This window comes from Zingiber officinale, chromosome 7A (assembly GCF_018446385.1).
Source record: "Zingiber officinale cultivar Zhangliang chromosome 7A, Zo_v1.1, whole genome shotgun sequence".
Lineage (NCBI taxonomy): Eukaryota > Viridiplantae > Streptophyta > Magnoliopsida > Zingiberales > Zingiberaceae > Zingiber > Zingiber officinale.
In genome coordinates, this window is record NC_055998.1 from 114793255 (window position 1) to 114817011 (window position 23757).

The following is a 23757-nucleotide window of genomic DNA, read 5'->3' on the forward strand; positions in this document are numbered from 1 at the left end:
ACCTTTTATTTCAGTGCCTTCGAGATTTTGTCCTCAATTGAAAAGACACTTTACTCGAAACACTCCACTTTTTTGCTATTAACAAAAAAAAAGTCTCTCTATTTCTAATATTGATAATTAAAGGATAATAACTTGTTGTTTGTAATGTAAATTATTATTATTATATAAAGATAGATTAGTTTTTATTATCATTTTTATTATCTATTTATATTCCATTTTTCTCTATAAATCATAAGTTTTTGAATACAATTATCTAATATCTGTTCATTCTTTTTTTTTTCTTTCATCTCTTACTCTTTTTCTTTGCATTATTTTTTTATATTCTATTTGTATTGTTCATATGGTATTAGAGCACGGTGCTACAGTCAAAAAGTTTGGATTTGGAAGAACTTCAATGCCATCGTCAAGATTTGTGATTTAAGATATGAAGGCCGATCATTGTGAGACTTCTTCGGCGATTTCTATGTTGTGGGTTGGTTTGCTGGGAAAATTGATTCACTGTAGTTGTAGAAGAATTGCTCTTTCTTGAGTTTTAACCGTTGGATCGCCTTGAAACATTGAGGAAACACCCTCACATTCAGGGTTATATTTTGAACGGTGGAGATCATATTCTGAATTCTTTAAGTCCACCTGACGATTGAAACAATGTGACTGTTGTTTTTGTCTTCTCCTTGAAAATCTGATAGTCAACCACAATAATGATTCTTAAACCTGGAGCACCAACATGGCAACAACAGTTCCTCCTACAGACTTTGGAGTAACTCAATCATCAAATACCACAATCGCTGCTCTTACTAAACAGTTTCAGAAGTTCCTTGGATCTCAGCCACATGTTATATTTGCCTCTTCTCACATAGTTTGCCCTCTAGTGGTATCTCATGTATACATCCCCCTATCTAAATCTTTGATTTTGAAGCTTCACATCACATGTCATCTAATGTCAATTCTTTTATATCTATAAATTCATCTTTTTCTATGTCATCATAACCATTGATGATTCTCCCATGTCATTAGCTAGTGTTGACTCTATTTGTACGTATGTCTAATTTGTTTCTATCTAATGTATATTATATTCTTAATCTTACTTTAAATCTTGTCTTAGTCTGTCAATTATGTGATTCTGATTTCTCAATTTCTTTTGCTTTATCTTTTTGTTACGTGCAAGATCCATGATCCCAAAAGCAGATTGAGATAGGCCAAAGGCAAGGGGTACTATATGTATTAGAAGAACTAAAAGTTCTAGATGTTGCAACTTCTAGTGTTGATTTGTCATCCTTTCGGTTAAGCTCTATTTCTTCTGATTTTTATTTGTGACATTCTTGTCTTGGACATGTTTCTTCTTCTCATTTGAAATACTTAGCTTCTAAAGGAAATTTAAAGAAAAAATTACAAACGCAGGACATTTCATATTGTTGTGGTTGTAAATTGGCAAAATTCTCTCCTTTACCTTTCTATAGAAGTATCTCTATTTCTCTTGTACTTTTTGAGTTAGTTCATTCTGATGTGTAGGATCCATCTCCTATTCGTACACCTAGTGGATCTCATTACTACATTTTTTTTTTTTTTGATGATTGTACTCATTACACTTGGATTGATCTTATAAAATATCGTTCAAATTTCCTTAGTCATGGTAAAAACTCAATATAATGATGTTATTAAATATTTTTGATGTGATTTGGATGGTGAATATACATCTAATCTTTTTTTAACTACTTGCTTCAGATGGTAAACTTCATCAAAGTTCTTGTACTAACACTCTTGAACAAAACATTGTCGCTGAAAAAAACATAGATATATTGTTGAAACTGCACGTTCTCTCCTGTAATCTGTATATGTTCCTAGCAAGTTCTGGGGGAAGCTATTCTTACTGCAGTCCATTCTATCAAAGAATTCCATCTTCTATTACATCCAGTTTGTCTCCTTTGAAAAAACTATATGGTTATGTTCTTGATTATTCTGTCTTAAGAGTTTTTGGATCCACATATTTTGTCCTCTGTCGTCAAGTTAAACGTAGTAATCTTAATTCTCGGTTTGGTCTTTGTATTTTCTTGGCTACAGTGAGGGTTAAAAGGAATATAGATGCTATGATATAGTTAGTTAAAAACTCTATCTCGGATGATGTTGTTTTCTTGATCACATCTCATTCTATTCCATTCCCCTTGACACTACTAATCTTCAAAAATTTGATATCACTCATATTGATCCTTTTTATATTGACTCTGATGATATGTCATCTCATGTTTACCTATAATTAGACCACCCTAGCACCTCTTCTTTTAATGATTCATATGCTACTTATAGGATTGACACATATACAGATTATGGCCATCAGCTTCTCAATGATCCCTTTACTTCCCATGATGCTCCTATGATAGTGGATTCTTTTCCTCATTACCCTCAATGATCTCGTAAGTCCACTCAGTTACTAATTTTGTGTATTCTACTTATTCTAAATTTTTTTCTTATTTTTTGACTTCTATTCACCAATTATTTGAGCTCTCCTCTTATAGAGAGGCTGCTTTTGATCCTCTTTGGCAGTAGGCTATAGCGGAAAACTTTTTGCTTTGTATCAAAAGGTACTTGGGATCTTGTTCCTATTCCTTTAGGAAGTGTGAGATTGGTTTTTGATGGATTTATAAGATCAAAACTAAATATGATGGGTCAGTTGAGTAGTATAAAGCTCGTTTGGTTGTTAAAGGATTTTCCCAATAGTATGATATGGATTATAAGGAAACCTTTGCTCTAGTTTCCAAGCTTGTTACTATTTGTACTCTCATTATAGTTGCATTAGTTCGTCAGTGGATGTTAAAAATATTTTTTAAATAGAAATCTTCTAGAAGAAGTTTACATGGTATCTCCACTAGATGTCACTCACAACCCTAGTGAAGTTTGTAGTATGAAGAAGGCTCTTTATGACCTTAAACAAGCTCCTCGAGCTTGATTTGACAAGTTCTCCAGTATGATTGAATCTCTTGGCTTTCTTCCTAGCCGATATGACTATGCTCTTTTTGTTTATTATACTTCGTTAGGTCACACATTACTTTCTTTTTATGTTGATAACATGATTATTATAGGGGGATGATATAAGTGGAATAAAAGAGTTGAAATTGCATTTGACTCCTGAATTTGATATGAAAGATTTGGGTCATCTACGTTATTTTTTGGAACTTGAAGTATCTTATTCTCCTAGTGACTATCTTTTCTTGCAATCTAAATATATTGGTGACATTCTAGAGTAAGCTCATCTATTCGACACTCGCACTTTTGATACACCACTTGACTTTAATGCTTGATACTCTTCCACTGATGGTGTTCCCTTGCCGGATCCTTTTTTATATCGCACTTTAGTTGGCAGTTTAGTGTATCTCACCATCACTAGACCTGACATTTCTTATGATGTACACATTGTTAGCCAGCTTGTTATTTCTCCCACTTTAGTACATTGGGGAGTTGTGCTTCGCACCCTTCGATATCTTCAAGGTGCCCAGTTTCATAGTCTTCTTTATCCTTCCACTTTTATCTTAGAGTTGTGCACCTATTCAGATACAGATTGTGGTGATGACTCTACAGATTTGTAAGTCTACTACAGGATTTTATATTTTCTTGGAAAATTCCTTTATCTCTTAGCAAAGTAAAAAGTAGCATGTTGTCTCTCTTTTTCTACCGAAATAGAATATCGTGCTATGACTTCTACTATTGTTGAAATTATTTGGTTATGTTGACTACTTGTTGATACGAGTGTTTTTTTCTCGAATCCTACCCCTATGCATTGTGACAACTCTAGTGTCATTCAAATTACTCACAATTCTATTTTTCATGAGCGCCCCAAGCAAATCGAGATTGATTGTCATCTCATTCACCATCACTATCAGAATGACATCATCATTTTATCATTTGTCTCATCTTCCATGCAGATTATAGATTTGCTTACCAAGGCATATTCCACCGCACGTTTTCAATTTCTTGTTAACAAATTCTCGATGTTTTATGTTATAGTGCATTGAGAGTTTGAGGGGATGTTAGTATATGTTAAACTATTATTATATATAGGTAGATTAGCCTTTTTATTATTATTTTTATTATCTATTTATACCTCCTTTTCTTATGTAAATCCTAAGTTTTTAAATACAATTATCTAGCTTCCATTGCTTCTCGTTTTTCTCTTGACATCGTCTTTTATGTTCTATTTGCATTGTTCACACGCAAGTCAACTAGTGCTTTTCATAAAAGATCTCTATGATCTCCGGGCAAACTTTTTTTTGGCATCGTGATAAATGTTCTATTTCTTTCATCCAAAAAGAAATCTTTTACATGGCTTAGCTTCCTTCTCAAGATCATGTGCATCTAGACCACTTCTCACTAATCATGAAAATTTATAAAAAGGAAAAAAGCTGGTTTACCTGTTTCTTGTGTGATTCACTCTTTCTCTCAAAGTAGGGCAGCTTTCCTTTTTCCCCCTTCCTTTTTTCTTTTATTTTTCTTCCTTTCTTTTTTCTTTTATTTTTCTTCCTTTCTTTTTTCTGGGTTTAGGAAAGCAAGGTTAATGAGAGACTGTACTGTGTACTCTGCTCTACACCTCTACTTTGAATCCATTAAAGTAAAAGAAACTGCATCATATTCCTTTCTGCCCAAGTAAATATAAAGAACAATCCAGCAGAATATAAATATGAGTGCACAATCCATGAGTTCAGATTTATAATTAATTGAATTCTACAGAGTAAAGTGAAAAAACATAGCAAATTAAAGACTTATAATGGTCATCTTACATCTATTCCTTTGGCTTCAGCTTCCTCTTGAAGGTTCCAATATATACGTATATCAAATCCTCGATCAATCCTCCGATATTCTCTCCATCAACCCTAACAAGCCTCCTTCCCACGCAACCGGCAAGAAGCCAAGAGAAAAAGCGGCTCACGGCGAGCACAAAATGATGAGCAACGGAGGCAGATGCAGTTGGTGGAGCACCGCCACTGCAACTGAGTTGGGCAGCGAAGCAAAACCGCATCTCCAGTCCTGTGATGAGTCTTCAGGATCAGCTTGTGGCAGCTCCATCACCTTCCAAGAAGTCGCCCCTCATTCTTTCATCGATTCCTCCATCTCCTGGACGCAAGCCTTACTGTACGTGATCTTGAACATCTATGTTCGATTGATTTCATGCATGTATGTGATGCAGTTTTCTGAAATATATACATACATATATATATATATATATACAGGAATGGCGAAAGGCCTGAGACTTTTCTCTCCATGCTTCAAGATCAAGAACTGGGTTCGAGAGCTTGCATCGAGAAGCAGGATTCTCCCATGGTTTCTGCCATGGACCATAATTTTTTGTTCCAACACTATAGTTCCAGCCCTGGTGATGAATCGATTCATCACAGCAGTATGAATCCAATTAGCTCTTATGGATCATGGCCTAAGCCTCTTCTAAGCCAAGAGGTAAATAACCAGTTGCAGTTCATCGCCGGCAACACTTCTCCATGGTGTAATATTAACACTACAACCGGTGCTGATCATGGCAACTCGATCTTCCATCCTCCAACTCTAGCTTCCAAAACTACTACTTGTGGCCGCAAGGTATATATATATATATATATATAAATTTTAATTCGGATAAATTAATAAGTATGTTATTTAGATTTTGGAACCTTTATCAATTTTGCGTTTGTGTTCATAGATGGTCAGTTCAGCAACTCATGACGCATGCTCTTCTTCCTCCGCCAAGAAAACTGGAGGCGATCAGAAAAGGCCGCGCGTGGAGGCGGCTTCTTCTTCGCCATTACCGCCCTTTAAGGTACGGCCAGATGATAAGATTTCCGTAGATTATGATTCATCATGCAGCTTTAATTAGATCTATTTGCTTTTGTACTATCTTGAGTCTTTTAACATGAAGGTGAGGAAGGAGAAGTTGGGGGACAGAGTCACTGCCCTTCAGCAACTAGTTTCACCTTTTGGAAAGGTATATATTCCCTTTAATTAACTCGATCGAGAACAAATTATGAATCTTTCTTTATTACATTGATTGCAGACTGACACTGCATCAGTTCTCCAAGAAGCCATCGATTACATCAAGTTCCTCCATGATCAAGTCGGCGTAAGCACTGCCATTTATGCCAATCAACTTCCAATATTTATAGTTCATATATATGCAACAGCGATCGCTAACTTTATATGTAATTGTTCGATCGAACTTTAGGTTCTAAGTAGTCCCTACTTCAAAGATGGGCTTCCCAGTAACCATAAGCAGGTGCCAAACTTAATGCAGATGATCAACGAGCAGCAGCCGGAAAACCGCGATGCCGCGAAGCAGCTAGCTGACCTGAGAAGCCGAGGGCTGTGCTTGGTTCCGATCAGCGGCACGTACCCGGTGGCCGGCGAGACTGCCGGTGATTTCTGGCACCCTAGTGCAGCTTTGTTCGGAGGAAGTTTCAGATAGAGCATGCATGCCAGCAAGAGCTGAAGCAGATGGAACTGATTAAGATAGCATTAGTTAATAGTTAACCGTGTTTAAGTTGATCATTTGTAGACGATGAAGAACTAAATTTGTAATGAAAAATGGGAACAGGTGCTAAATTTGGCTGGAAAGTCGACTGATTGCTGAATTTAGCAGCTGAAGGGAGATGAGGGAGGAGGAAATGGGTGGGCTGCTGTTCCTGTTTTTGAATTTGATGCAGTGAGTGGGTGGCGCAGACCAGACACCACTTCAAATTTAATAATGTTAAGGAATAATCAATTGAGCATACGAATTTTTGTGATTTGTTTTTTTTTAAAATGTTTTTGTTTGCTTTGGGATCTTGACTTTTGTGTTGTTTATGCGGTATGAGGGTAGTGGAATGTATGTCAGACAAAAGCCATTGGTAATTGGGTTCTCAGTGTCATCTTGTTTTCTGGCAGAAAATTTGGGTGGAGGACAGAAAAACATTTTGGATTTGTTTTTAGTTTTCCTTTAAAAAACACATATAATTGTATGAATAAAATGTACTTTTACACAGATGATAGGAGACCCTTTATCTTCTTCAAAATCCAAAAAAAAGGGTATATATATTATAAATATATTTGAAGATGAACAATATAAATTTTATTTTTGAGAGATTTATTTAGATAAAGATACTATATAATATTGAACAAAATGCATGTTTAGTTATAAAGTATAATCATCTAGGTTAATGATCAGTCATCAACTATTCTCTTTATTATTCATTTCATACACTCCGTATTTAAGGCCAAAACTATAATCAAATAATTAAATTATCGATTAATCTTAAGTTCTTACTAATGATGTGTGCAGCATATAAATATCATTATATAAATACTATTATAAGTGTAAAATAGGAAAAACATACTCTAGAAGAAATAAATAAAAAACTAAGAAAATATTCTCTAATAAAGAAAATATTCTCTCACTCAAGAAGGTGTTCAAAAGATGGCATCATCTTGTTGTAAATAACTAACATCCGAGGTTAAGAGAGAGACTTGGTGAGTGCATCGATCAACTGATTAACAGTAGAATAATTCGTAGTTCAGAGAATTACATCAAATCACGAACAAAGTGATAATAAATGGTCAGATGCTTCATCTATGAGTGAAAAATAGGTTTAGTTGAAAGATAGATGATATCCAAATTATCGATGAAGAGCATGACATGCATGATAATCGGAAGAAGCAATTTTTTTAGAAGTGACTTAATCCATTGAAGCTATGATGAAATAGAGGCAATAGCGTAATATTCAGCTTTAGTCGAAGAGAGTGCAACCTTGCGCTGCTTGATAGATTTTCAGAAAATCGAATTAACACCTAGAAAAATAACAAATGCATTTATAGAACATCGATCATCCAGATCTCCTGTCCATTCCGCATCGGAGAATCCATAAAAGGTGAGAGGTGTATCCACAAGAAGACAAATGTCAAGATCCCTAGTACTATTGAGATACTGAAGCAGACGCTTCACAACACCCCAATACGTCTCTGAAGGAGTATGCAAAAACTGTGAGAGCTTGTTGATCGTAAAGGAAATATCAGGACAGGTCATACGGAGATATTGTAAATCCCCAACCACTTGTCAAAACTTAGTCACATCAAAGAACGGAGACTAATCATGCATATATAGTAAGATGAGAGCCAACAACAATAGGAGTGGAGAAGGTTTGGAATCAAGCATGTTGTGTTTAGAGAGAAGATTAGCAACATACTTCTGCTAAGACAAAGGAAGACCAATTGAGGTTGGGCAAACCTCAACCCCGTAGAAGAAGGAAAGAGCCACAAGATCTTTAGTCACAAATTTTACGTTAAGTTGACATACTATGACGTCGACAAAAGAAGCATCACTACCTGTAATGATTAAATCATCAACACATATAAGGAAATAGATAACAGTACTATCCCGATGATAAATAAATAAAGGGGTCTTAACTCGGGAGGTGATAAAGCCAAGAGAGACCGAGAAGGTGCGAAGCTCTAAATACCAAGAACACAGAGCTTGTTTTATGCCATAAATCACCTTATGCAGACAACACACATGATCCAAAAATTTAGCACTACGCATATCCGAAGGTTGCACCATAAAAATTGTTGGGATATACCCGATGCGGTATGTGCTAAAAACACATTTCGTAAATATGCATAACAGAAGACTTAACAATAAATAAACTAATTTATTACATCACACACACCACACGTATGCAATATACTATTGTCCAGACAAAATCATAAAACAAAACGGAATTGAATAACAATTATTCTAGGTATATCTTACCGATGATCTGTAACGAGAAGGGTATCAACTTCTTTGCAATGTTATTAGACCTCACCTCTATTCGTATCCACGCCGAGTTCTTCAAGCCAACTCTAAGAGAATAAGCTTCCCCTTTGGAAGGTACTAGCCACGAGTGAAGGAGAAGGATCAAGAAGAGCGAGAAGAAGTAAAAGGAAGATCTTCTTCCTTTGGGTGGCTCATGACAACAAGAGGAGACCCTCTTGTTGTGATCGAAGGTAAGAGAGAGGGAGAGGGAGAGAGAGGTATTGGGTTTATGGCTTAACAAAAAATTAGTCCATTAACCTCTTGGTTTGCTTTACAACTAAATCAAATTGGTTCATAGCTAAGTCAAATTAGGTCTAACTCTTTCATAAGAGATATGGTCCATCTGCACTTTCGTTCCGACAAATATTTCCATATTTGTCTTATGTATAGTCTAACCAAACTTTTATCACTTGATCTGAGAATCCTATTATCTAACTTGTTTTACATCTTTTCGAGACTCGTAGTGTGTGTGCCCCAATAGGTTCCTAGTTTATCTTGGTCGTCCATAATTAACTACTTAATTATGGAACGATCATAAGTGACACTTAGTAGTACATCATGATCTCCAATTAATCAAAAAATCAAGTTGATCTCAGAACTAATTTTGAATCCTTTAGTAGTCCTCGTTCCTTTCACTCATCTTATACTCGCTTGATTTAGAACATGGTGTATGTGTCTACTCCCACTAGACTGACTACGTCACATCTAGCCCAAGTAATACTTCCTCGTTTCGTAGATTTAAATTACTCCTATATGTGTACAAGAGTCTCATACTCTTAACATATGATGTTTTGGTCATAGACTTTGAGTAATAATTCTAACGAGTGGTCATAGGGTATATATGTCTTCTTGCAAGGAGTGGTGAATCCTTTGTGGGCTATTCAAACACCTTCGGATACTTCGAGTTATATTCAATCATCTCGGGTCCACACCTCCAAGAGATGCTTGCTTAAGATATCAAAGTACAAGTCTCTATGACCAAGATGACTTGTATATCTCAAGTCAAAGAAAACTTGCACTCGAGCTGCAACAAGAACTTCATAGACATATCCATATATGTAGAGAACCATATGAAGTCTTATAGTAAGTCACTCCAATGAATTAGTTATCATAACTAGTATCCATATTTAACTCTAGACATCCTAATATCTCTAGCTAGAGAGAAATCGCTGCTTGGTCGAACCAAGGAATATAACTCGTATTAGTCTTACAGAATTGATGATGTCTGAATGCACTAATTTGATGACTAGAAAAATTCCAATACATTCATAGTTGCACATGTAGAGATAATTATAAGTTGTGATCCAATCACAAATTCTCTCATAATATGAATTATATTGCGAACATTCAGTAAATGAGTTTAAGACTATTCAAACATATAATATGTATTCAAATAGTGAATCTATATTTATCAAATAAATAATAAAATTATAAGACGATTGCCTTAGGACATATCTCAAAATCTAACACTCCCACTTGACCTAATGCTAAGCATGGACATGACTCTCAAACTTACTTTGTGGTAGAGCTTTTGTTAAAAGATCCGCTATATTCCTTTCAGTGGAAATTTTCTTGAGTTGTATTTTTTCCTACTAATGATCTCCTTGATTAGATTTTAGTGGTGAAACACGTGTTTGTATTCTTGATAAGACCTAGGTTCCTTTGCTTGTGTAATGACTTCAGTGTTGTCGAAGTAAATAGGTAATGCTTCAACAGTGGATGGAACCACACCAAGTTCGGTAACGAACTTCTTGTTCCAAACTTCTTCTTTTGCTGCTTTTGAAACTGCAATGTATTCCGTCTCACAGGTAGAATATGCAATAGTGTATTACTTGGAACTCTTCCAACTAACTGCACCTTCATTTAATATAAATATGAATCAGACTGGGACTTGGAGTCATCCTTGTTCATTTGGAAACTGCATCCATATATCCGTGTATGATCATATCACCATCTCTATATACCAAGAACATATTCTTAGTTCTTTTCAAGTACTAAAGGATTGTCTTGATAGCCGCCCAATGATCCATTCCTGGATCTAGCTAGTATATGCTCATAACACTCAAAACATACGATACATCGAGCTTTGTATATAACATAACATACATGATAAATTCTATTGCGGACGCATAAGGTATCTTATCCATGTAAATTCTCTCGTCTTTATACGTGAATACATAGACTTCAAAAGATGAATTCCATGTCTCATAGGTATGAAATCTTTCTTGGATTCAGACATGCTAAACTATTTTAGCACTTTGTCTATATATATTGACTGTGAAAGACCAAGTAACTTTTTCAGTCTATTTCTATAAATCTTCATCCCTAGGATATAAGTTGTATCTCCCATGTCTTTTATGGAAAATGCTGTGGACAACTAATCTTTAACTGACTGTAGAACTGACACATAGTTTTCTATAAGTAATATGTCATCAATATATAATATTAGGAATACGACTACACTTCTAATAAACTTTTTCTACACAAGGTTGGTCTAGATTTTACGAGAAATCAAACTTTTTGATCGTCTCATCAAAATAAATATTCCAACTCCTGATTGCTTGTTTTAGTCCATAAATGAACCATTGAAGCTTGCATACTTTATTCTTATTAATAAATGTGAAACCTTCGGGTTGTATCATATATACGTTCTCGAGCATATTTCCTTTAAGAAAAGTTATTTTCACATCTATTTGTCATATCTCATAATTATGATGAGCTGATATGTTCAGGAGCATCCGAATGAATTTAAGCATAACTATAGGTGAGAAGGTTTCATCATAATCAATATCTTGCTTTTGACGATAGCCTTTCGCCACCAAACTTGCATTATAGATAATCACATTACCATCCATGTCAATTTTTTTCTTGAAAATCCACTTTCACCCTATAAGCGTAATGCCTTCAGGTAGATTCACCAAATTTTAAACTTGGTTTTAGTACATGAAATTCATTTTTAACTTCATGGCTATAAGCCACTAGGCTTTCTCTGAACTATTCAGAGTTTCTTTGTAATTAGTAGGTTTCTCATCCTCAATGAGTAACACATCATTCGATTCTTTTACAAGAGATTCATATCTCTGAAGAATATTATATGTCCTACCTGATCTATGAGAAAGTTGTGTTATAATCGGTTGTGGTTCTTAACTAGGCATCTCATTAGTGTCTATTGAAGTCTCTTGAACTTCATCAAGTTCAACTATACTCCCACTTGCTTTCAGCAAGAGAAACTTTTTCTCTAAAAATGCAGCATGTCTTGAAACAAACACCTTTTGTTCTATCAGATGATATAATTGGTAACCTTTAGCTTCCTTAGGGTATCAATAAATATACACTTATTAGACTTAGCGTCCAACTTGTTTGATATAATCCTCTTCACATAAGCAGAATATCCCTATATCTTCAAATAAGATATGAGGAGTTTCTTATTAGTCCATATCTCATATGGAGTAGTTGAGATAGCCTTCATCAGAACTCTGTTAGCAAGTAAACAACTGTCATGAGTGTATAGCCCCAAAATATTTTGAAAAGATTTGTATGATCTATTATTGACCTAACCATGTCCAATAGGGTTCGATTACACATTTTTGATACACCATTTGTGGTGTGTAAGGCTGAGTCCATTGAGATAATATACCATTGTCCCTTATATAATCTTGAAACACTTAGCTTAAATACTCACTACCTCAATCAAATTGAAGTATCTTAATACTTTTAATAAGTTGTTTCTCTATTTCATTTCTGAATTCTCTAAATTTTTCAAAGGCTCTAGACCTGTGTTTCATTAGGTACACATACCCATAATGAGAGTGATCATCAATGAAAGTAATGAAGTAGCTATAACTCCTAGTGAGTGAGTTGACATTGGTCCATATACATCGGTATGTATAAGCTCAAGTAACTCATTAACTTATTCACCCTTTCTAGAAAAAGGTAACTTTGTCATCTTGCCTTTTAAACATGAATCTATGTATCAAATGCATCCAATTCAAATGATTCAAAAACTCTAATCTTTTGTAATTCGAACATGCATTTGCTGCTTATATAGCCAAGGAAAAATGCCACAAGTAATATGTTAATTGATTATCTATTCGAGTACGTTTATTACTCGTTTAGATATTTAATACGTCACCAGATACATCTAATGCATAGGTGCTATTGCATAAAGTTTCAGTGTCATAAATAACGTCATTCAAAGTTAGATAACAATAATTATTACTAAAAGTCAAATAGAAACTTTTTCTATTTAAGTAAGAAATAGAAACAATATTCTTTATTAATGTAGGAATAAAATAATAATGATTGAGTTTAGGATAAGTCCACTAGAAAGATTTAACAAGAATGTCCTAATGGCAACTGTAGCAACCTTTGCTCCATTCCTAACTCGCAGACTTGATTCTCCCTTGACTAGTTTTTTGTTATTCCTTAGCCCTTGTATATCATTACATGTATACGAGTCACACCCAGTATCCAATATCCAAGTATTTGAGGAAATAATATGACAATCAATTGTAGGATCGAAAAGCACTAACGGGGGCGGGGGGGGGGGGGTGAATAACGTTCGTGACTAATTCGTTCGTTTTGAAATAATCGATCAAAGATACACAGCAGAATAATAAAAATCAAATACAAAGATTTTATTTGATTCGGAGCCTGTGGCGATTCTTACTCCAAGGCCAGCACGTAAGAGTGCTTTTGATGGACAATCACTATAGCTTCGGAAATTTACAAATCAAAGTACACTTTAAATGCAATAAATAAAAGTATACAGACAAGTAAGAAAAGAGAATTTAAGGCTTCCTGCTGTCGAAGTTGAGTTACGGCTTTGTCGGATCGTCCTTTGAGCCGTGCGCAGTAGAAAGATTGCTAAAATCAAGTCGATCTTTGCCTCTGCTCGAACCAGGTTAAAGTAAGCCATTGAGGGCGCCCCCAACCTCTATAGGAGGCACCTCCAGCTAAGGTTTATCCCCTTTTCCGTAGTGTCGATAAGCTCTGATGCATGCGTTGCTTATCCACCCGAAGGCGTCTCCAAGCTCCATGGAGGGCGCTCTCCATCCAACGTTCAAGGCACCTTCAGCATCCTTAGAAGGCGCCTTCTGCCCTGCTTCCTGTGCAGTAGTAAAATATGATACTCAGATAATAATTAAATAATAAAGTTAATGGACGAATAATCTTATTGAAATTTTTAGAAATTTTTTAGGATTTAAAACAGAGTTTGTATGAGCCGTTAAGGGGATAAAGCTATTCAGCGTAGAGAAAGTCTGTTTGGAATGCCCAAAAATGGGAGTTGTTTGAGGATGTTAACCTAGGGTTTAATTGAAAATCCCTAAGTTATATATTTCATTTTCTCTTCTTTACCGTGCCCTAAGCCCTTTCGCCGAACCCTTTCCACCCGATCCCCTCCCTCTCGCATCGATTCTCCTCTGCCTCTTCCCCGACGCCCTCCTCAGCCGCCACCGCCCACACACCTTCGAAGATCCAGCCATAGGCAGTGAGAGAGTCACTGTTAGTTGCCGTCATCCTCTCCCGTTTCCCCTCTACGTTGCCTTCGCTTACCACCGTGCGACCCACCTGCACATCGCCGAGCCACCTCCCTTGCTGGGCAACCCTTGTGTGACGACTGCCACTATGTGACGATCTCCTCTTCCCCTTTCCTCGATCGCACGCTATCTTCTCCTTTCCTCACCATCGATGTGAACCACCACTGGCACACCTAGGGCAAGGGGCTTCTTTCGCTCCAATCACCGTTGAAGACTTGAGACGCGGTTGGAGAGCTGATCTACCGTCATCTCATGCCAACGAACATAGGGCAACAACTGTTGTTGATGCTAATGCTGCTGCCATAGTGAGGTCTCCGCCATTGGTACTTCTTCTCCACGCTTGACCGTTGCCACCAATGCTGCCCTCCCTTCCGGTGAGCAACTAGTTTTCTCCTCCGACAGATACAAAGAAGAAGCAATGAGCTTCCGACAGGAACAAGCAGTAAGATGATTATTGAATTGGGGGTATTGTTGGGAGATAGTGGATTCGTTTGAGTCGGGCCACCACATCGCCAACATCTTGAAGCCAACTTCGTTGGATCTGTGTCACCACCAACCACTGCAGAAGAGGTAATGAGAGTAATTACTCAATGTTAGTTAACATAGTGTTTGGATTGTTTTCTTGATCCGGTTAGTGGAAGTTTTGGCTAGTGGTTAATCAGTAGAAGTATGTAGATGGATTCTTGAAACCAAATTGATATCTGATTAGGGGATTGAACTTGAATTGTTGTGTTTGGGTGAAGTTGAGAGGTGAATCATACTTAAACGTAATCTAGGATTTATTATGGAATGTTTAGGATTATTCCATCTAAAGCAATTGGGGAAGGATTAAAAGTAATTAAGGATCTAATATAAACCAAGTATATAAATGATAAACTAGGATGTGAATTAGATCTGAACTAATCAATAGAAGGGAATTTATGTTATAAAAGTCTTAATCATTTGTAGGGTGACTAATAGTTGATACCTAATCAATTAAATTGATAAGAGGTATTTGAATTGTTGGAGCAAGAGATACTTGAATCATGGATTAATTAATTAGTTATTAAATGATTTATAGATCCTTAGATCAGCTTCGTGTCACATACTTGCAGGACTTTGATTCGAGGTGAGCGTTTCGACATGGGATTGGTTTGACATGATCTTCGTATAAAGGCGGGTACTTCTTACCTTGATTCTGTAGTTCTTTGACCTTGGTGCATGAACTCTTTTGGATAAGAAACTGTTGTTACCTTGACTCCACTCTTATTTTTCCTGCGCTTGATACTTCCACGTGATCTTTGAGATATTCATTTCCACATCTATACAGTTTCTTGTTGTTGCCCATGATAAGTACGTAGCAGATACTAGATACCATGTTTGTATGCTTTGACTGTTGTTTATTTATGTACTATATTGAGCATGCTGGCTTCATGTAGCATACCTAATTTTTACTTATATTGGTATGATGACTGTTGTTTGTTTATGTACCGTATTGAGCATGTTGGCTTCATGTTGCATACTTAATTTCTACTTATATTTATATGAAGACTATTACATTTGGCGCATCATATCATGACATGCATGTCAACGACCAATTCTCCCTTGCGGTCGAGAGAGTCGTTGACTAGGGCCGCATCCTCGGCCACTCAAGAGAGTGGTAGTTGGAGTTGATGTCGCTTATCTTGTCGTGCTTCCACTCGGTCACTCATAGATAGTGATAACTGAAGTTCCGAGCAGCAGGGACCCCCATCGCAGATGTAGCTAGTTAGGTACTATACAACTGTCCCCTCGGCCACTCGAGAGAGTGGTAGCTGGAGTGGTGTATAGTCTGTCACTAACCGGGCCTCTCGACCAAACAGGGGTCATGATGCAGAGAGGTGGGCGGGAGTGACCATCCATGCATACGCTGTTGTTATACTTTGGCTGTTGCTGTTTACATATGTTGTTGTTGCTTACTGTTGTTGCTCACTTATGCTACTATGCTTGCTTATGTTGAGATATACCCTCATTGTAGGTGTTTAGTCCTTGGTTTACTTATTGAAAGTTTGTATATACCTTACATATTTCCTTTGTAGTTATGAGCAGTACTGTAGCATATTAGTACTACTTCTGACCTTCTATTACTAGCCTAGGATATGGTTTCAGGTATGAACATTTATTATGATTTTATTTTAGTATATGCTATTTCTCTTATGAAACTGTATACTCTTGGTTCACTCTCTATTTGTATATTATGTTCATGCATTATCTTTCCTTACTGGCTGAGTTTCAATACTCACCACCCCACAAAATGATTTTTCTGCCAGGTAGCAAGTAGATGAGTCATGGATGCTTGAAGAGTCCCGGCTGCCAGTCCCACATCACACTCGAGGATAGTCTTCTTTTTGGTTTTATTACTGATTAGGTGGTATGTTGATTTTGCATATTTTGTTTTCCAATAAGTCAATGTGGATTTTGGAGTCTAGTCTGGTGGTTGTAGGTATTTTAGTTAGTGACTTTGTTGGTTTTGCATTCGTATTATTTTATGATTTTCCGCTGCATTTACTTTCAGCCGTATGGGTTGTTATTATACTACGTAGTTGTGTGTTTACTTTAAGCCATGCGGGCTGTTATTATACTACGTGGTTGTGTATTTACTTTTAGTCGTGTGAGCTTATTATACTGCGTGGTTGTGCTATATCCAGCCGTGTGGGATGTTGAATATGTTATTATGTTATTTGTGTATGTATATTGCTTCATATTGTCACCGGTACAGGGGTGATGCTGTCGAAATTTTATCGGTAGAGACTCCTCTGGGCACTCGAGGTGCCTCCAAGCTCCATGGAGGGCATCTCGGGAACTGTTCATCCGAGGCTTTTAAGACTTTTTCTCTCCCTGCAAGATGCGTTAGTCCAAAATATAAAATATATCCTGCAAAATAGAGTTAGTACAATAAAATATGAAATAATAAGTTATTTTGACAGTCTCCGGACTGCCCGATTCTGACTTCAGATTTCCTCCAGAAATCCTAGGTCGAACAGACTGTTGGTCTCTACTTGGAATTCCGTTCTGCTTCCCCTGTACAAAAATTTGTACAAGCACAGAACTTTCCTAACAACCTATATGATCTTAATGAGTTAAACTTGAATTGGAAATGGAACTTAACATTTTTACTTCAAGTTCAACTCATGTGTTCTTCAGTAGTTAAAACTTGGATTGCAAATAATACTTAACATTATTAATCCAAATTCATCCCAGGGTAAACATGACGAAGTACTCGACCTTCTTGGGTATGAGATTATCCACTAATTCCTAGACAAAGTCTTTCAAAGAAATTGGATATTTAAACTTCTTACAATAACCCTAGGTTTAACTATAAAGACCTTAATAGAAGCATAAGATCAAAACAGTAAATCGAAACATAAAAAATGAAACAGGAAATCGTTAGCCTCTTGTGTTGGTATTTCAAGATCCATACAAAGAAAAACTAGTTTTGCTGCGAAATTAAGAACTAGTTATACTTTTCTTTGTAAACAAAGACCTCTTGATCTTCTACTGTATTCCTCTCCTTCTCTTGGACGTCGTGTGGGCCAGGATCTACCAAGATGAAATCCACCCAAACTACTTCATCTCCTCCAAGAAATTCCGGCCACCAAGGAATGCCAAAATAGGAAACTTTCTTCTCTTCTTCTTCCTCTCAAACCACCGACCACCAAGTGCCCCTTCTTTTCTTTCAAGTTTCGGCCACCAAGAAGAGATGGGTGCCGGCCTTAGAAAGAAGAAAGAGAGGGAAGAAACAAGGTGCCGCTGGCCTTAGGAAGAGGAAAGGGAGAGAGTCCGACCACCAAGGAAAAGAGAGGAGAGAAATTGTAGAGATATGTGTATGTTTCATAAGGCACCCTCTACCTCTCTTTTATAATCCTTGGTCATGACAAAAAAGGGAAATTTTAATAATAATTAAAATCTCTCTCTTTTAAATTTTCTATTGTGATGGCTATAAAAGGAAAGTTTTAAAATTAATCTCTCTCTTTTAAATTTCCTATTGTGATGGCTACAAAAGGAAAGTTTTAAAATTAATCTCTCTCTTTTAGACAATGCAGAAGGCTAAAAAAAAGAAAGATTAAAATTAAAACTTCTCTTTTAAATCATGGTTACAAAAAAGGAAAGTTTTGTCAAAATTAAAATATCTCTTTTTAAACATTATAGATAACTACAAAAAGGAAATATTAAAATCTCTCTTTTAAACCTTTGCAGATAGTTATAAAAGGAAAGATTTTAAAATTTAAAACTCTCTTTTAAAACCATGTGGATGACTATAACAGGAAAGATTTTAACAAAAAAAATAAAATCTTTCCTTTTAATCCTATGTGGCCAGCCCCTTGCTTGGGCACCAAGCTTGGCCGGCCACCTCTTGGGCTCCAAGCTAATGCTTGGCCGGTCCCTTTGCACCAAGCAAGGATGTGTCCGGCCCATTACTTGGGTAATAAGTGGACTTTATGGATACAAGGTTTTATAGAGGCTACAACAGGGACCGAGAGGAGGAATCGGTTTTGGTCTCTCGATGAGCTTGAGCTTCCTGTATTCGACCCGAACACCCAACTCAAGTTCATCAATAATAACTCATACCACTAAAGAGTTATTATTGAACTACCGCACCAATCCCATATTACATTATGGGCTCCTTCTTATCATGAGTGCATTAATCTCCCTGTGTTTAAGATATCGAATGCCCATTAATTAAATGAGTTACTACAACTCATTTAATTAATATCTAACTACGAGAGTAGTACCACTCAATTTCATTGTCATGTCGTACTAAGTCTACCTGCAGGGTTTACATAACAATCTTTATGAGCTCCTCAAGGGGACATCATCAACCTAGATAACTAGGACATAGTTTCCTTCTATAATCAACAACACACCATATAAATAATATTATTTCTCAACTTATCGGGCCTATTGATTTAACGAAAAATCTCACCCATTGATAAATTAAAGAAATAAATACTAAGTATATGTGCTTGTTATTATATCGGGATTAAGAATACGTACATCCATAATAACAGAGGTTATGTTCTGTTATGCAGTCAGTATAAAAGGAACAACCTCAAATGGTCCTACTCAATACACACATAGTGTACTAGTGTAATTTTATAGTCAAGATAAACTAATACCAAATTACAATACAACCATTCCAATGGTTTGTCTAAATCCATCTTGGTTGTGAACTACTATTTATAATTTATAAGGAACTGATAACATGATCTTCTGTGTGACATCACACACCATGTTATCTATAATATAAATTAAATGGACAACTGCATTTAACTAAATGCAGACATTCGACCAATGTTATTCTTATTACAAAAAAATGTTCATTCAATAAATGTTCATACAAAAGCTGGGCTTTTAGTATACATCCTAACAATCTCCCACTTATACTAAAAGACTATGCTACCATATATCTGATTCCCATCCCCTCAACATGCCTATCAAAAGCTCTCGCCGGAAGGACCTTAGTGAAAGGATCTGCCAAGTTATCTTCTGATGCAATATTGGTGACAACAACTTCTCCTCGCTTTACGATGTCTCGTATCAGGTGGTACCTGCACTCAATGTGTTTACTAACCTTATGGGCTCGTGGTTCCTTCGAGTTTGCTACTGCACCACTATTATCACAATAAATTATGATAATTTTGGGCAAACCAGGAATCACATCTAAGTCCATTAAAAAGTTTTTGAGCCATATAGCTTCTTTGGCTGCCTCAGAGGCTGCCACATACTCAGCTTCCATGGTGGAGTCTGAAACACATTTCTGCTTAACACTCCTCCATGTTATGGCTCCAGCTCCCAAAGTAAACACATACCCTGAGATTGACTTACTATTGTCCCTATCTGATTGGAAGTCCGAATCCGTGTAACCCACAGGGAACAAATCATCTGCCTGGTAAACCAGCATATAATCTCTAGTCCTTCTCAGGTACTTTAAAATATGCTTTATGGTAATCCAATGTCCCTGTCTTGGATTACATTGATATCTGCTAACCATGCCCACGACAAAACAGATATCCGGTCTCGTACATAGCATTGCATACATTAGGCTTCCTACAACCGAAGCATAAGGAACTGCCTTCATGTCCTCTATCTCCTTTGATGTTTTAGGACACATCTCTTTAGATAAATTAAGGTACTCCATGCTGAAAAGGTAGAAAACCTTTCTTGGAGTTTTGCATGCTAAAACGAGCTAGGATAGTATCGATGTATGCAGCTTGGGATAAGCATAACATTCTTTTCTTGCAATCCCTTATTACTTTGATCCCAAGAATACGCCCACATTCTCCCAAGTCCTTCATATCAAACTGTTTGGACAACCACACCCTTACGTCTGACAACACTTTGACATTGTTGTCAATGGGCAAAATGTCATCTACGTATAGTACAAGAAATACCATCACGTTTCCATCACTCTTCTTGTATACACAAGACTCATCTGGACAATGAATGAATCCATAAGATTGGATCACTTCATTAAACCGGATGTTCCAAGATCTCGAAGCTTGCTTCAGTCCATAAATAGACCGATTGAGCTTACATACAAGATGCTCTTTGCCCTTCGCAATGAATCTCTCTGGTTGCTTCATATGGATGTTTACTTCAAGACTTCCATTAAGGAAAGCTGTCTTGACATCCATTTGCCAAATCTCATAATCCATATAAGTGGCAATAGATAAAAGAATCCAAATAGAATTAAGCATGACTACCGGTGAAAATGTTTCCTCATAATCAATTCTCTCTTTCTGAATATACCCTTTTGCAACAAACCTTGCTTTGAAGGTTTCTACCTTTCCGTCTTCCCTCTTTTTCTTTTGTAGACCCATTTACACCCAATAACTTTTACACCATTTGGTGGTTCTACAAGCTCCCAGACTTGATTAGAATACATAGATTCTATTTCAGAGTTCATTGCACTTTGCCAAGATGCTGCATCTTTATCTTGGAGTGCTTCATCATATGTGCAGGGATCAGGTTCATGTTTACCAGGGATTGAATCTGAAGACTCTTCCAAAAATATGAATCTATCAGGTTGTCGAACAACCCTCCCACTACGACGTGACACTGCTTGTAATTGTGCATCATTTGTGACAAGTGTTGCAGTTTCTTGTGGTATCTCATCTTGTACCGTTGGTACTAAGGTAGACGTGTCTTCTCTTATTTCTTTAAGAACAATTTTACTCATGGGCTTGTGGTTCATTACATAGTCCTCTTCTAAAAATCGGGCATTGGTGCTAACAATGACCTTTTGATCTTTAGGACTATAAAATAAACCACCTTTCGTTCCTTTAGGATAACCCACAAACAAGCGAACTTTTGTATGTGATTCTAACTTATCAGTGTCTCCCTTTAGCACATGCGCTGGACTACCCCAAATCCGAATATGCTTCAAACTAGGCTTACGCCCATTCCACAATTATGTGGGAATAGAGGGTACTGACTTATAAGGTACCAAGTTTATAATGTACACTGTCGTTTCCAGAGCATATCTCCAAAATGAATTTGGTAATTCTGAATAACTCATCATTGATTTAACTATTTCCATAAGAGTCCTATTCCTTTATTCTGCCACACCATTCTGTTGGAGTCTACCAGGTGCAGACAGTTGAGATTGAATCCCGACCTCTGATAAGTAACTCGTAAAGTCTCTTAAGAGGTACTCGCCACCATGATCAGACCGTAGCGTCTTGATACTTTTACCATGACATTTCTCCACATCAGCCTTGTACTCTTTGAACTTATCAAAGCACTCAGACTTGCGGCGCATCAAGTAAATGTACCCGTATCTTGAATAGTCGTCTATAAAAGGGACAAAATATTCGAAACCACCTCTTGCCTGGATAGTCATAGGTCCACAAAAATCAGAATGAACCAATTCCAACACATCTTTGGCTCTATACCTCTTGGCCTTAAAAGGTCTCTTGGTCATTTTCCCTTCCAAGCAAGATTCGCAGGTTGAAAAATTTTCCACTACTAATGAACCTAAAGGTCCATCAACTATTAACCTTTGAATCCTACTTAAGTTAATATGACCTAGCCTTAGATACCAAAGATATATTTGGTTCATTTCCGAAGGTTGCTTTCTTTGATTAGAATTTGAAGATGTGTTATTAATTTCCATTTATTGCATCGTGAGAGTTATTGGATTTAGAGTATACAAATTGTCAACCAATGTACTAGAACAGATAACTTCCCTATTTTTTTTGACAACTACTTTGTCATCAAAAGAAACAGAATATCCATCCATAAAAAGTTTAGAAATTGAAATTAAGTTCTTTCTAAAACTTGATACATAAAGACAATTTCTCAAAATCAATCTTTTATTCCTATCAAAAGATAAATATGTTAGGATGTATACTAAAAACCTAGCTTTTGGTATAAACATTTATCTAGAAATAAAAATCACATTGGTCAAATGTCTACATTTATGATAAATGTAGTTGTTTAATTAATTTATATTATAAATAACATGGTGTGTGGTATCACACACAAAAGATCATATTATCGGTTCCTTATAAATTATAAACAGTAGCTCACGACCAAGATGGAAAGGAACAAACCATTGGAAGGTCGTAGTGTAATTAGGTATTAGTTTATCTTAACTATATAATTACACTAGTACACTTAGAGTGTATTGAGTAGGACCATTATGTTGGTGCAATTTCCAGTAGGTCAAGGTTGACCTAGTTGACCAAGTGTAAACCTTGGTCATGGTTTCGATGTTTGACAATACAGAAAGACATGTAGACATGGACAATGCAGGTGCAGCTGTCCATGCGGAGAGATACTGATCAGGGTCTGATCAGGTTGGATGAAGAAGAATCAAGTAGGTCAAGGTTGACCGGATACTTGACTGGGAAGTCCTAACTGGGATGTTAGGCAGTTCGGAAAGTCCTAGTGAGTGGAGCCAGACAGTCAGGAAATCCTGGTGAGTGAAGCCAGGTGAAAATCCTAGTGAGTGAAGCTAGGTGAAAGTGAAAGTCCTGGTGAGTGAAGCCAGGCAGTTGGAGAAGTTCTTGGTGAGTGAAGCCAGGTGAAAGACCTGGTGAGTGAAGCCAGGCAGGGGAAAGACCTGGTGAGTGAAGCTAGGCAGTTTGGAAGTCCTGGTGAGTGAAGCCAGGCAAGGGAAATCCAGATGGGTCAAGGTTGACCAGACATCTGGTGAAAAGTCCAAGCAGGGAGCTTGGCACGGGAAAAGTCCAAGTATGGAGACTTGGCACGGAGAAGACCAAGTTGGAGACTTGGCACGGAAAGTCGGAGAGGGCTCGGTAGCTCGTTCTCTGAACCGGACGAAGTCGGAGAGGGCTCGGTAGCTCGTTCTCCGGACTAGGTCAAGAGAGGGCTCGGTAGCTCGTTCTCAGGACCATTTAGGGTTTAGGGCTGGAGCTCTAAACCTGGATCAGTCTG

General features: G+C 36.9%; 1 protein-coding gene across 2 annotated transcripts; it reads left to right on the forward strand.

Moving 5' to 3' along the window:
- The first annotated feature begins 4730 nt into the window (after window positions 1-4730).
- On the forward strand, window positions 4731-6742 carry LOC122002105 (transcription factor bHLH112-like). 2 transcript variants are annotated; one of them, XM_042557162.1, is made up of 6 exons: window positions 4731-5118; window positions 5217-5577; window positions 5678-5794; window positions 5879-5959; window positions 6029-6094; window positions 6197-6742. In XM_042557162.1, exons 1-6 carry the CDS (start codon window positions 4754-4756, stop codon window positions 6434-6436), a joined length of 1230 nt encoding a protein of 409 aa, XP_042413096.1. In that variant the 5' UTR covers window positions 4731-4753; the 3' UTR covers window positions 6437-6742. The 2 variants fall into 2 exon arrangements, with proteins under 2 accessions (XP_042413096.1, XP_042413097.1); XM_042557163.1 differs by having other exon boundaries at window positions 5894-5959.
- Window positions 6743-23757: the final 17015 nt, after the last annotated feature.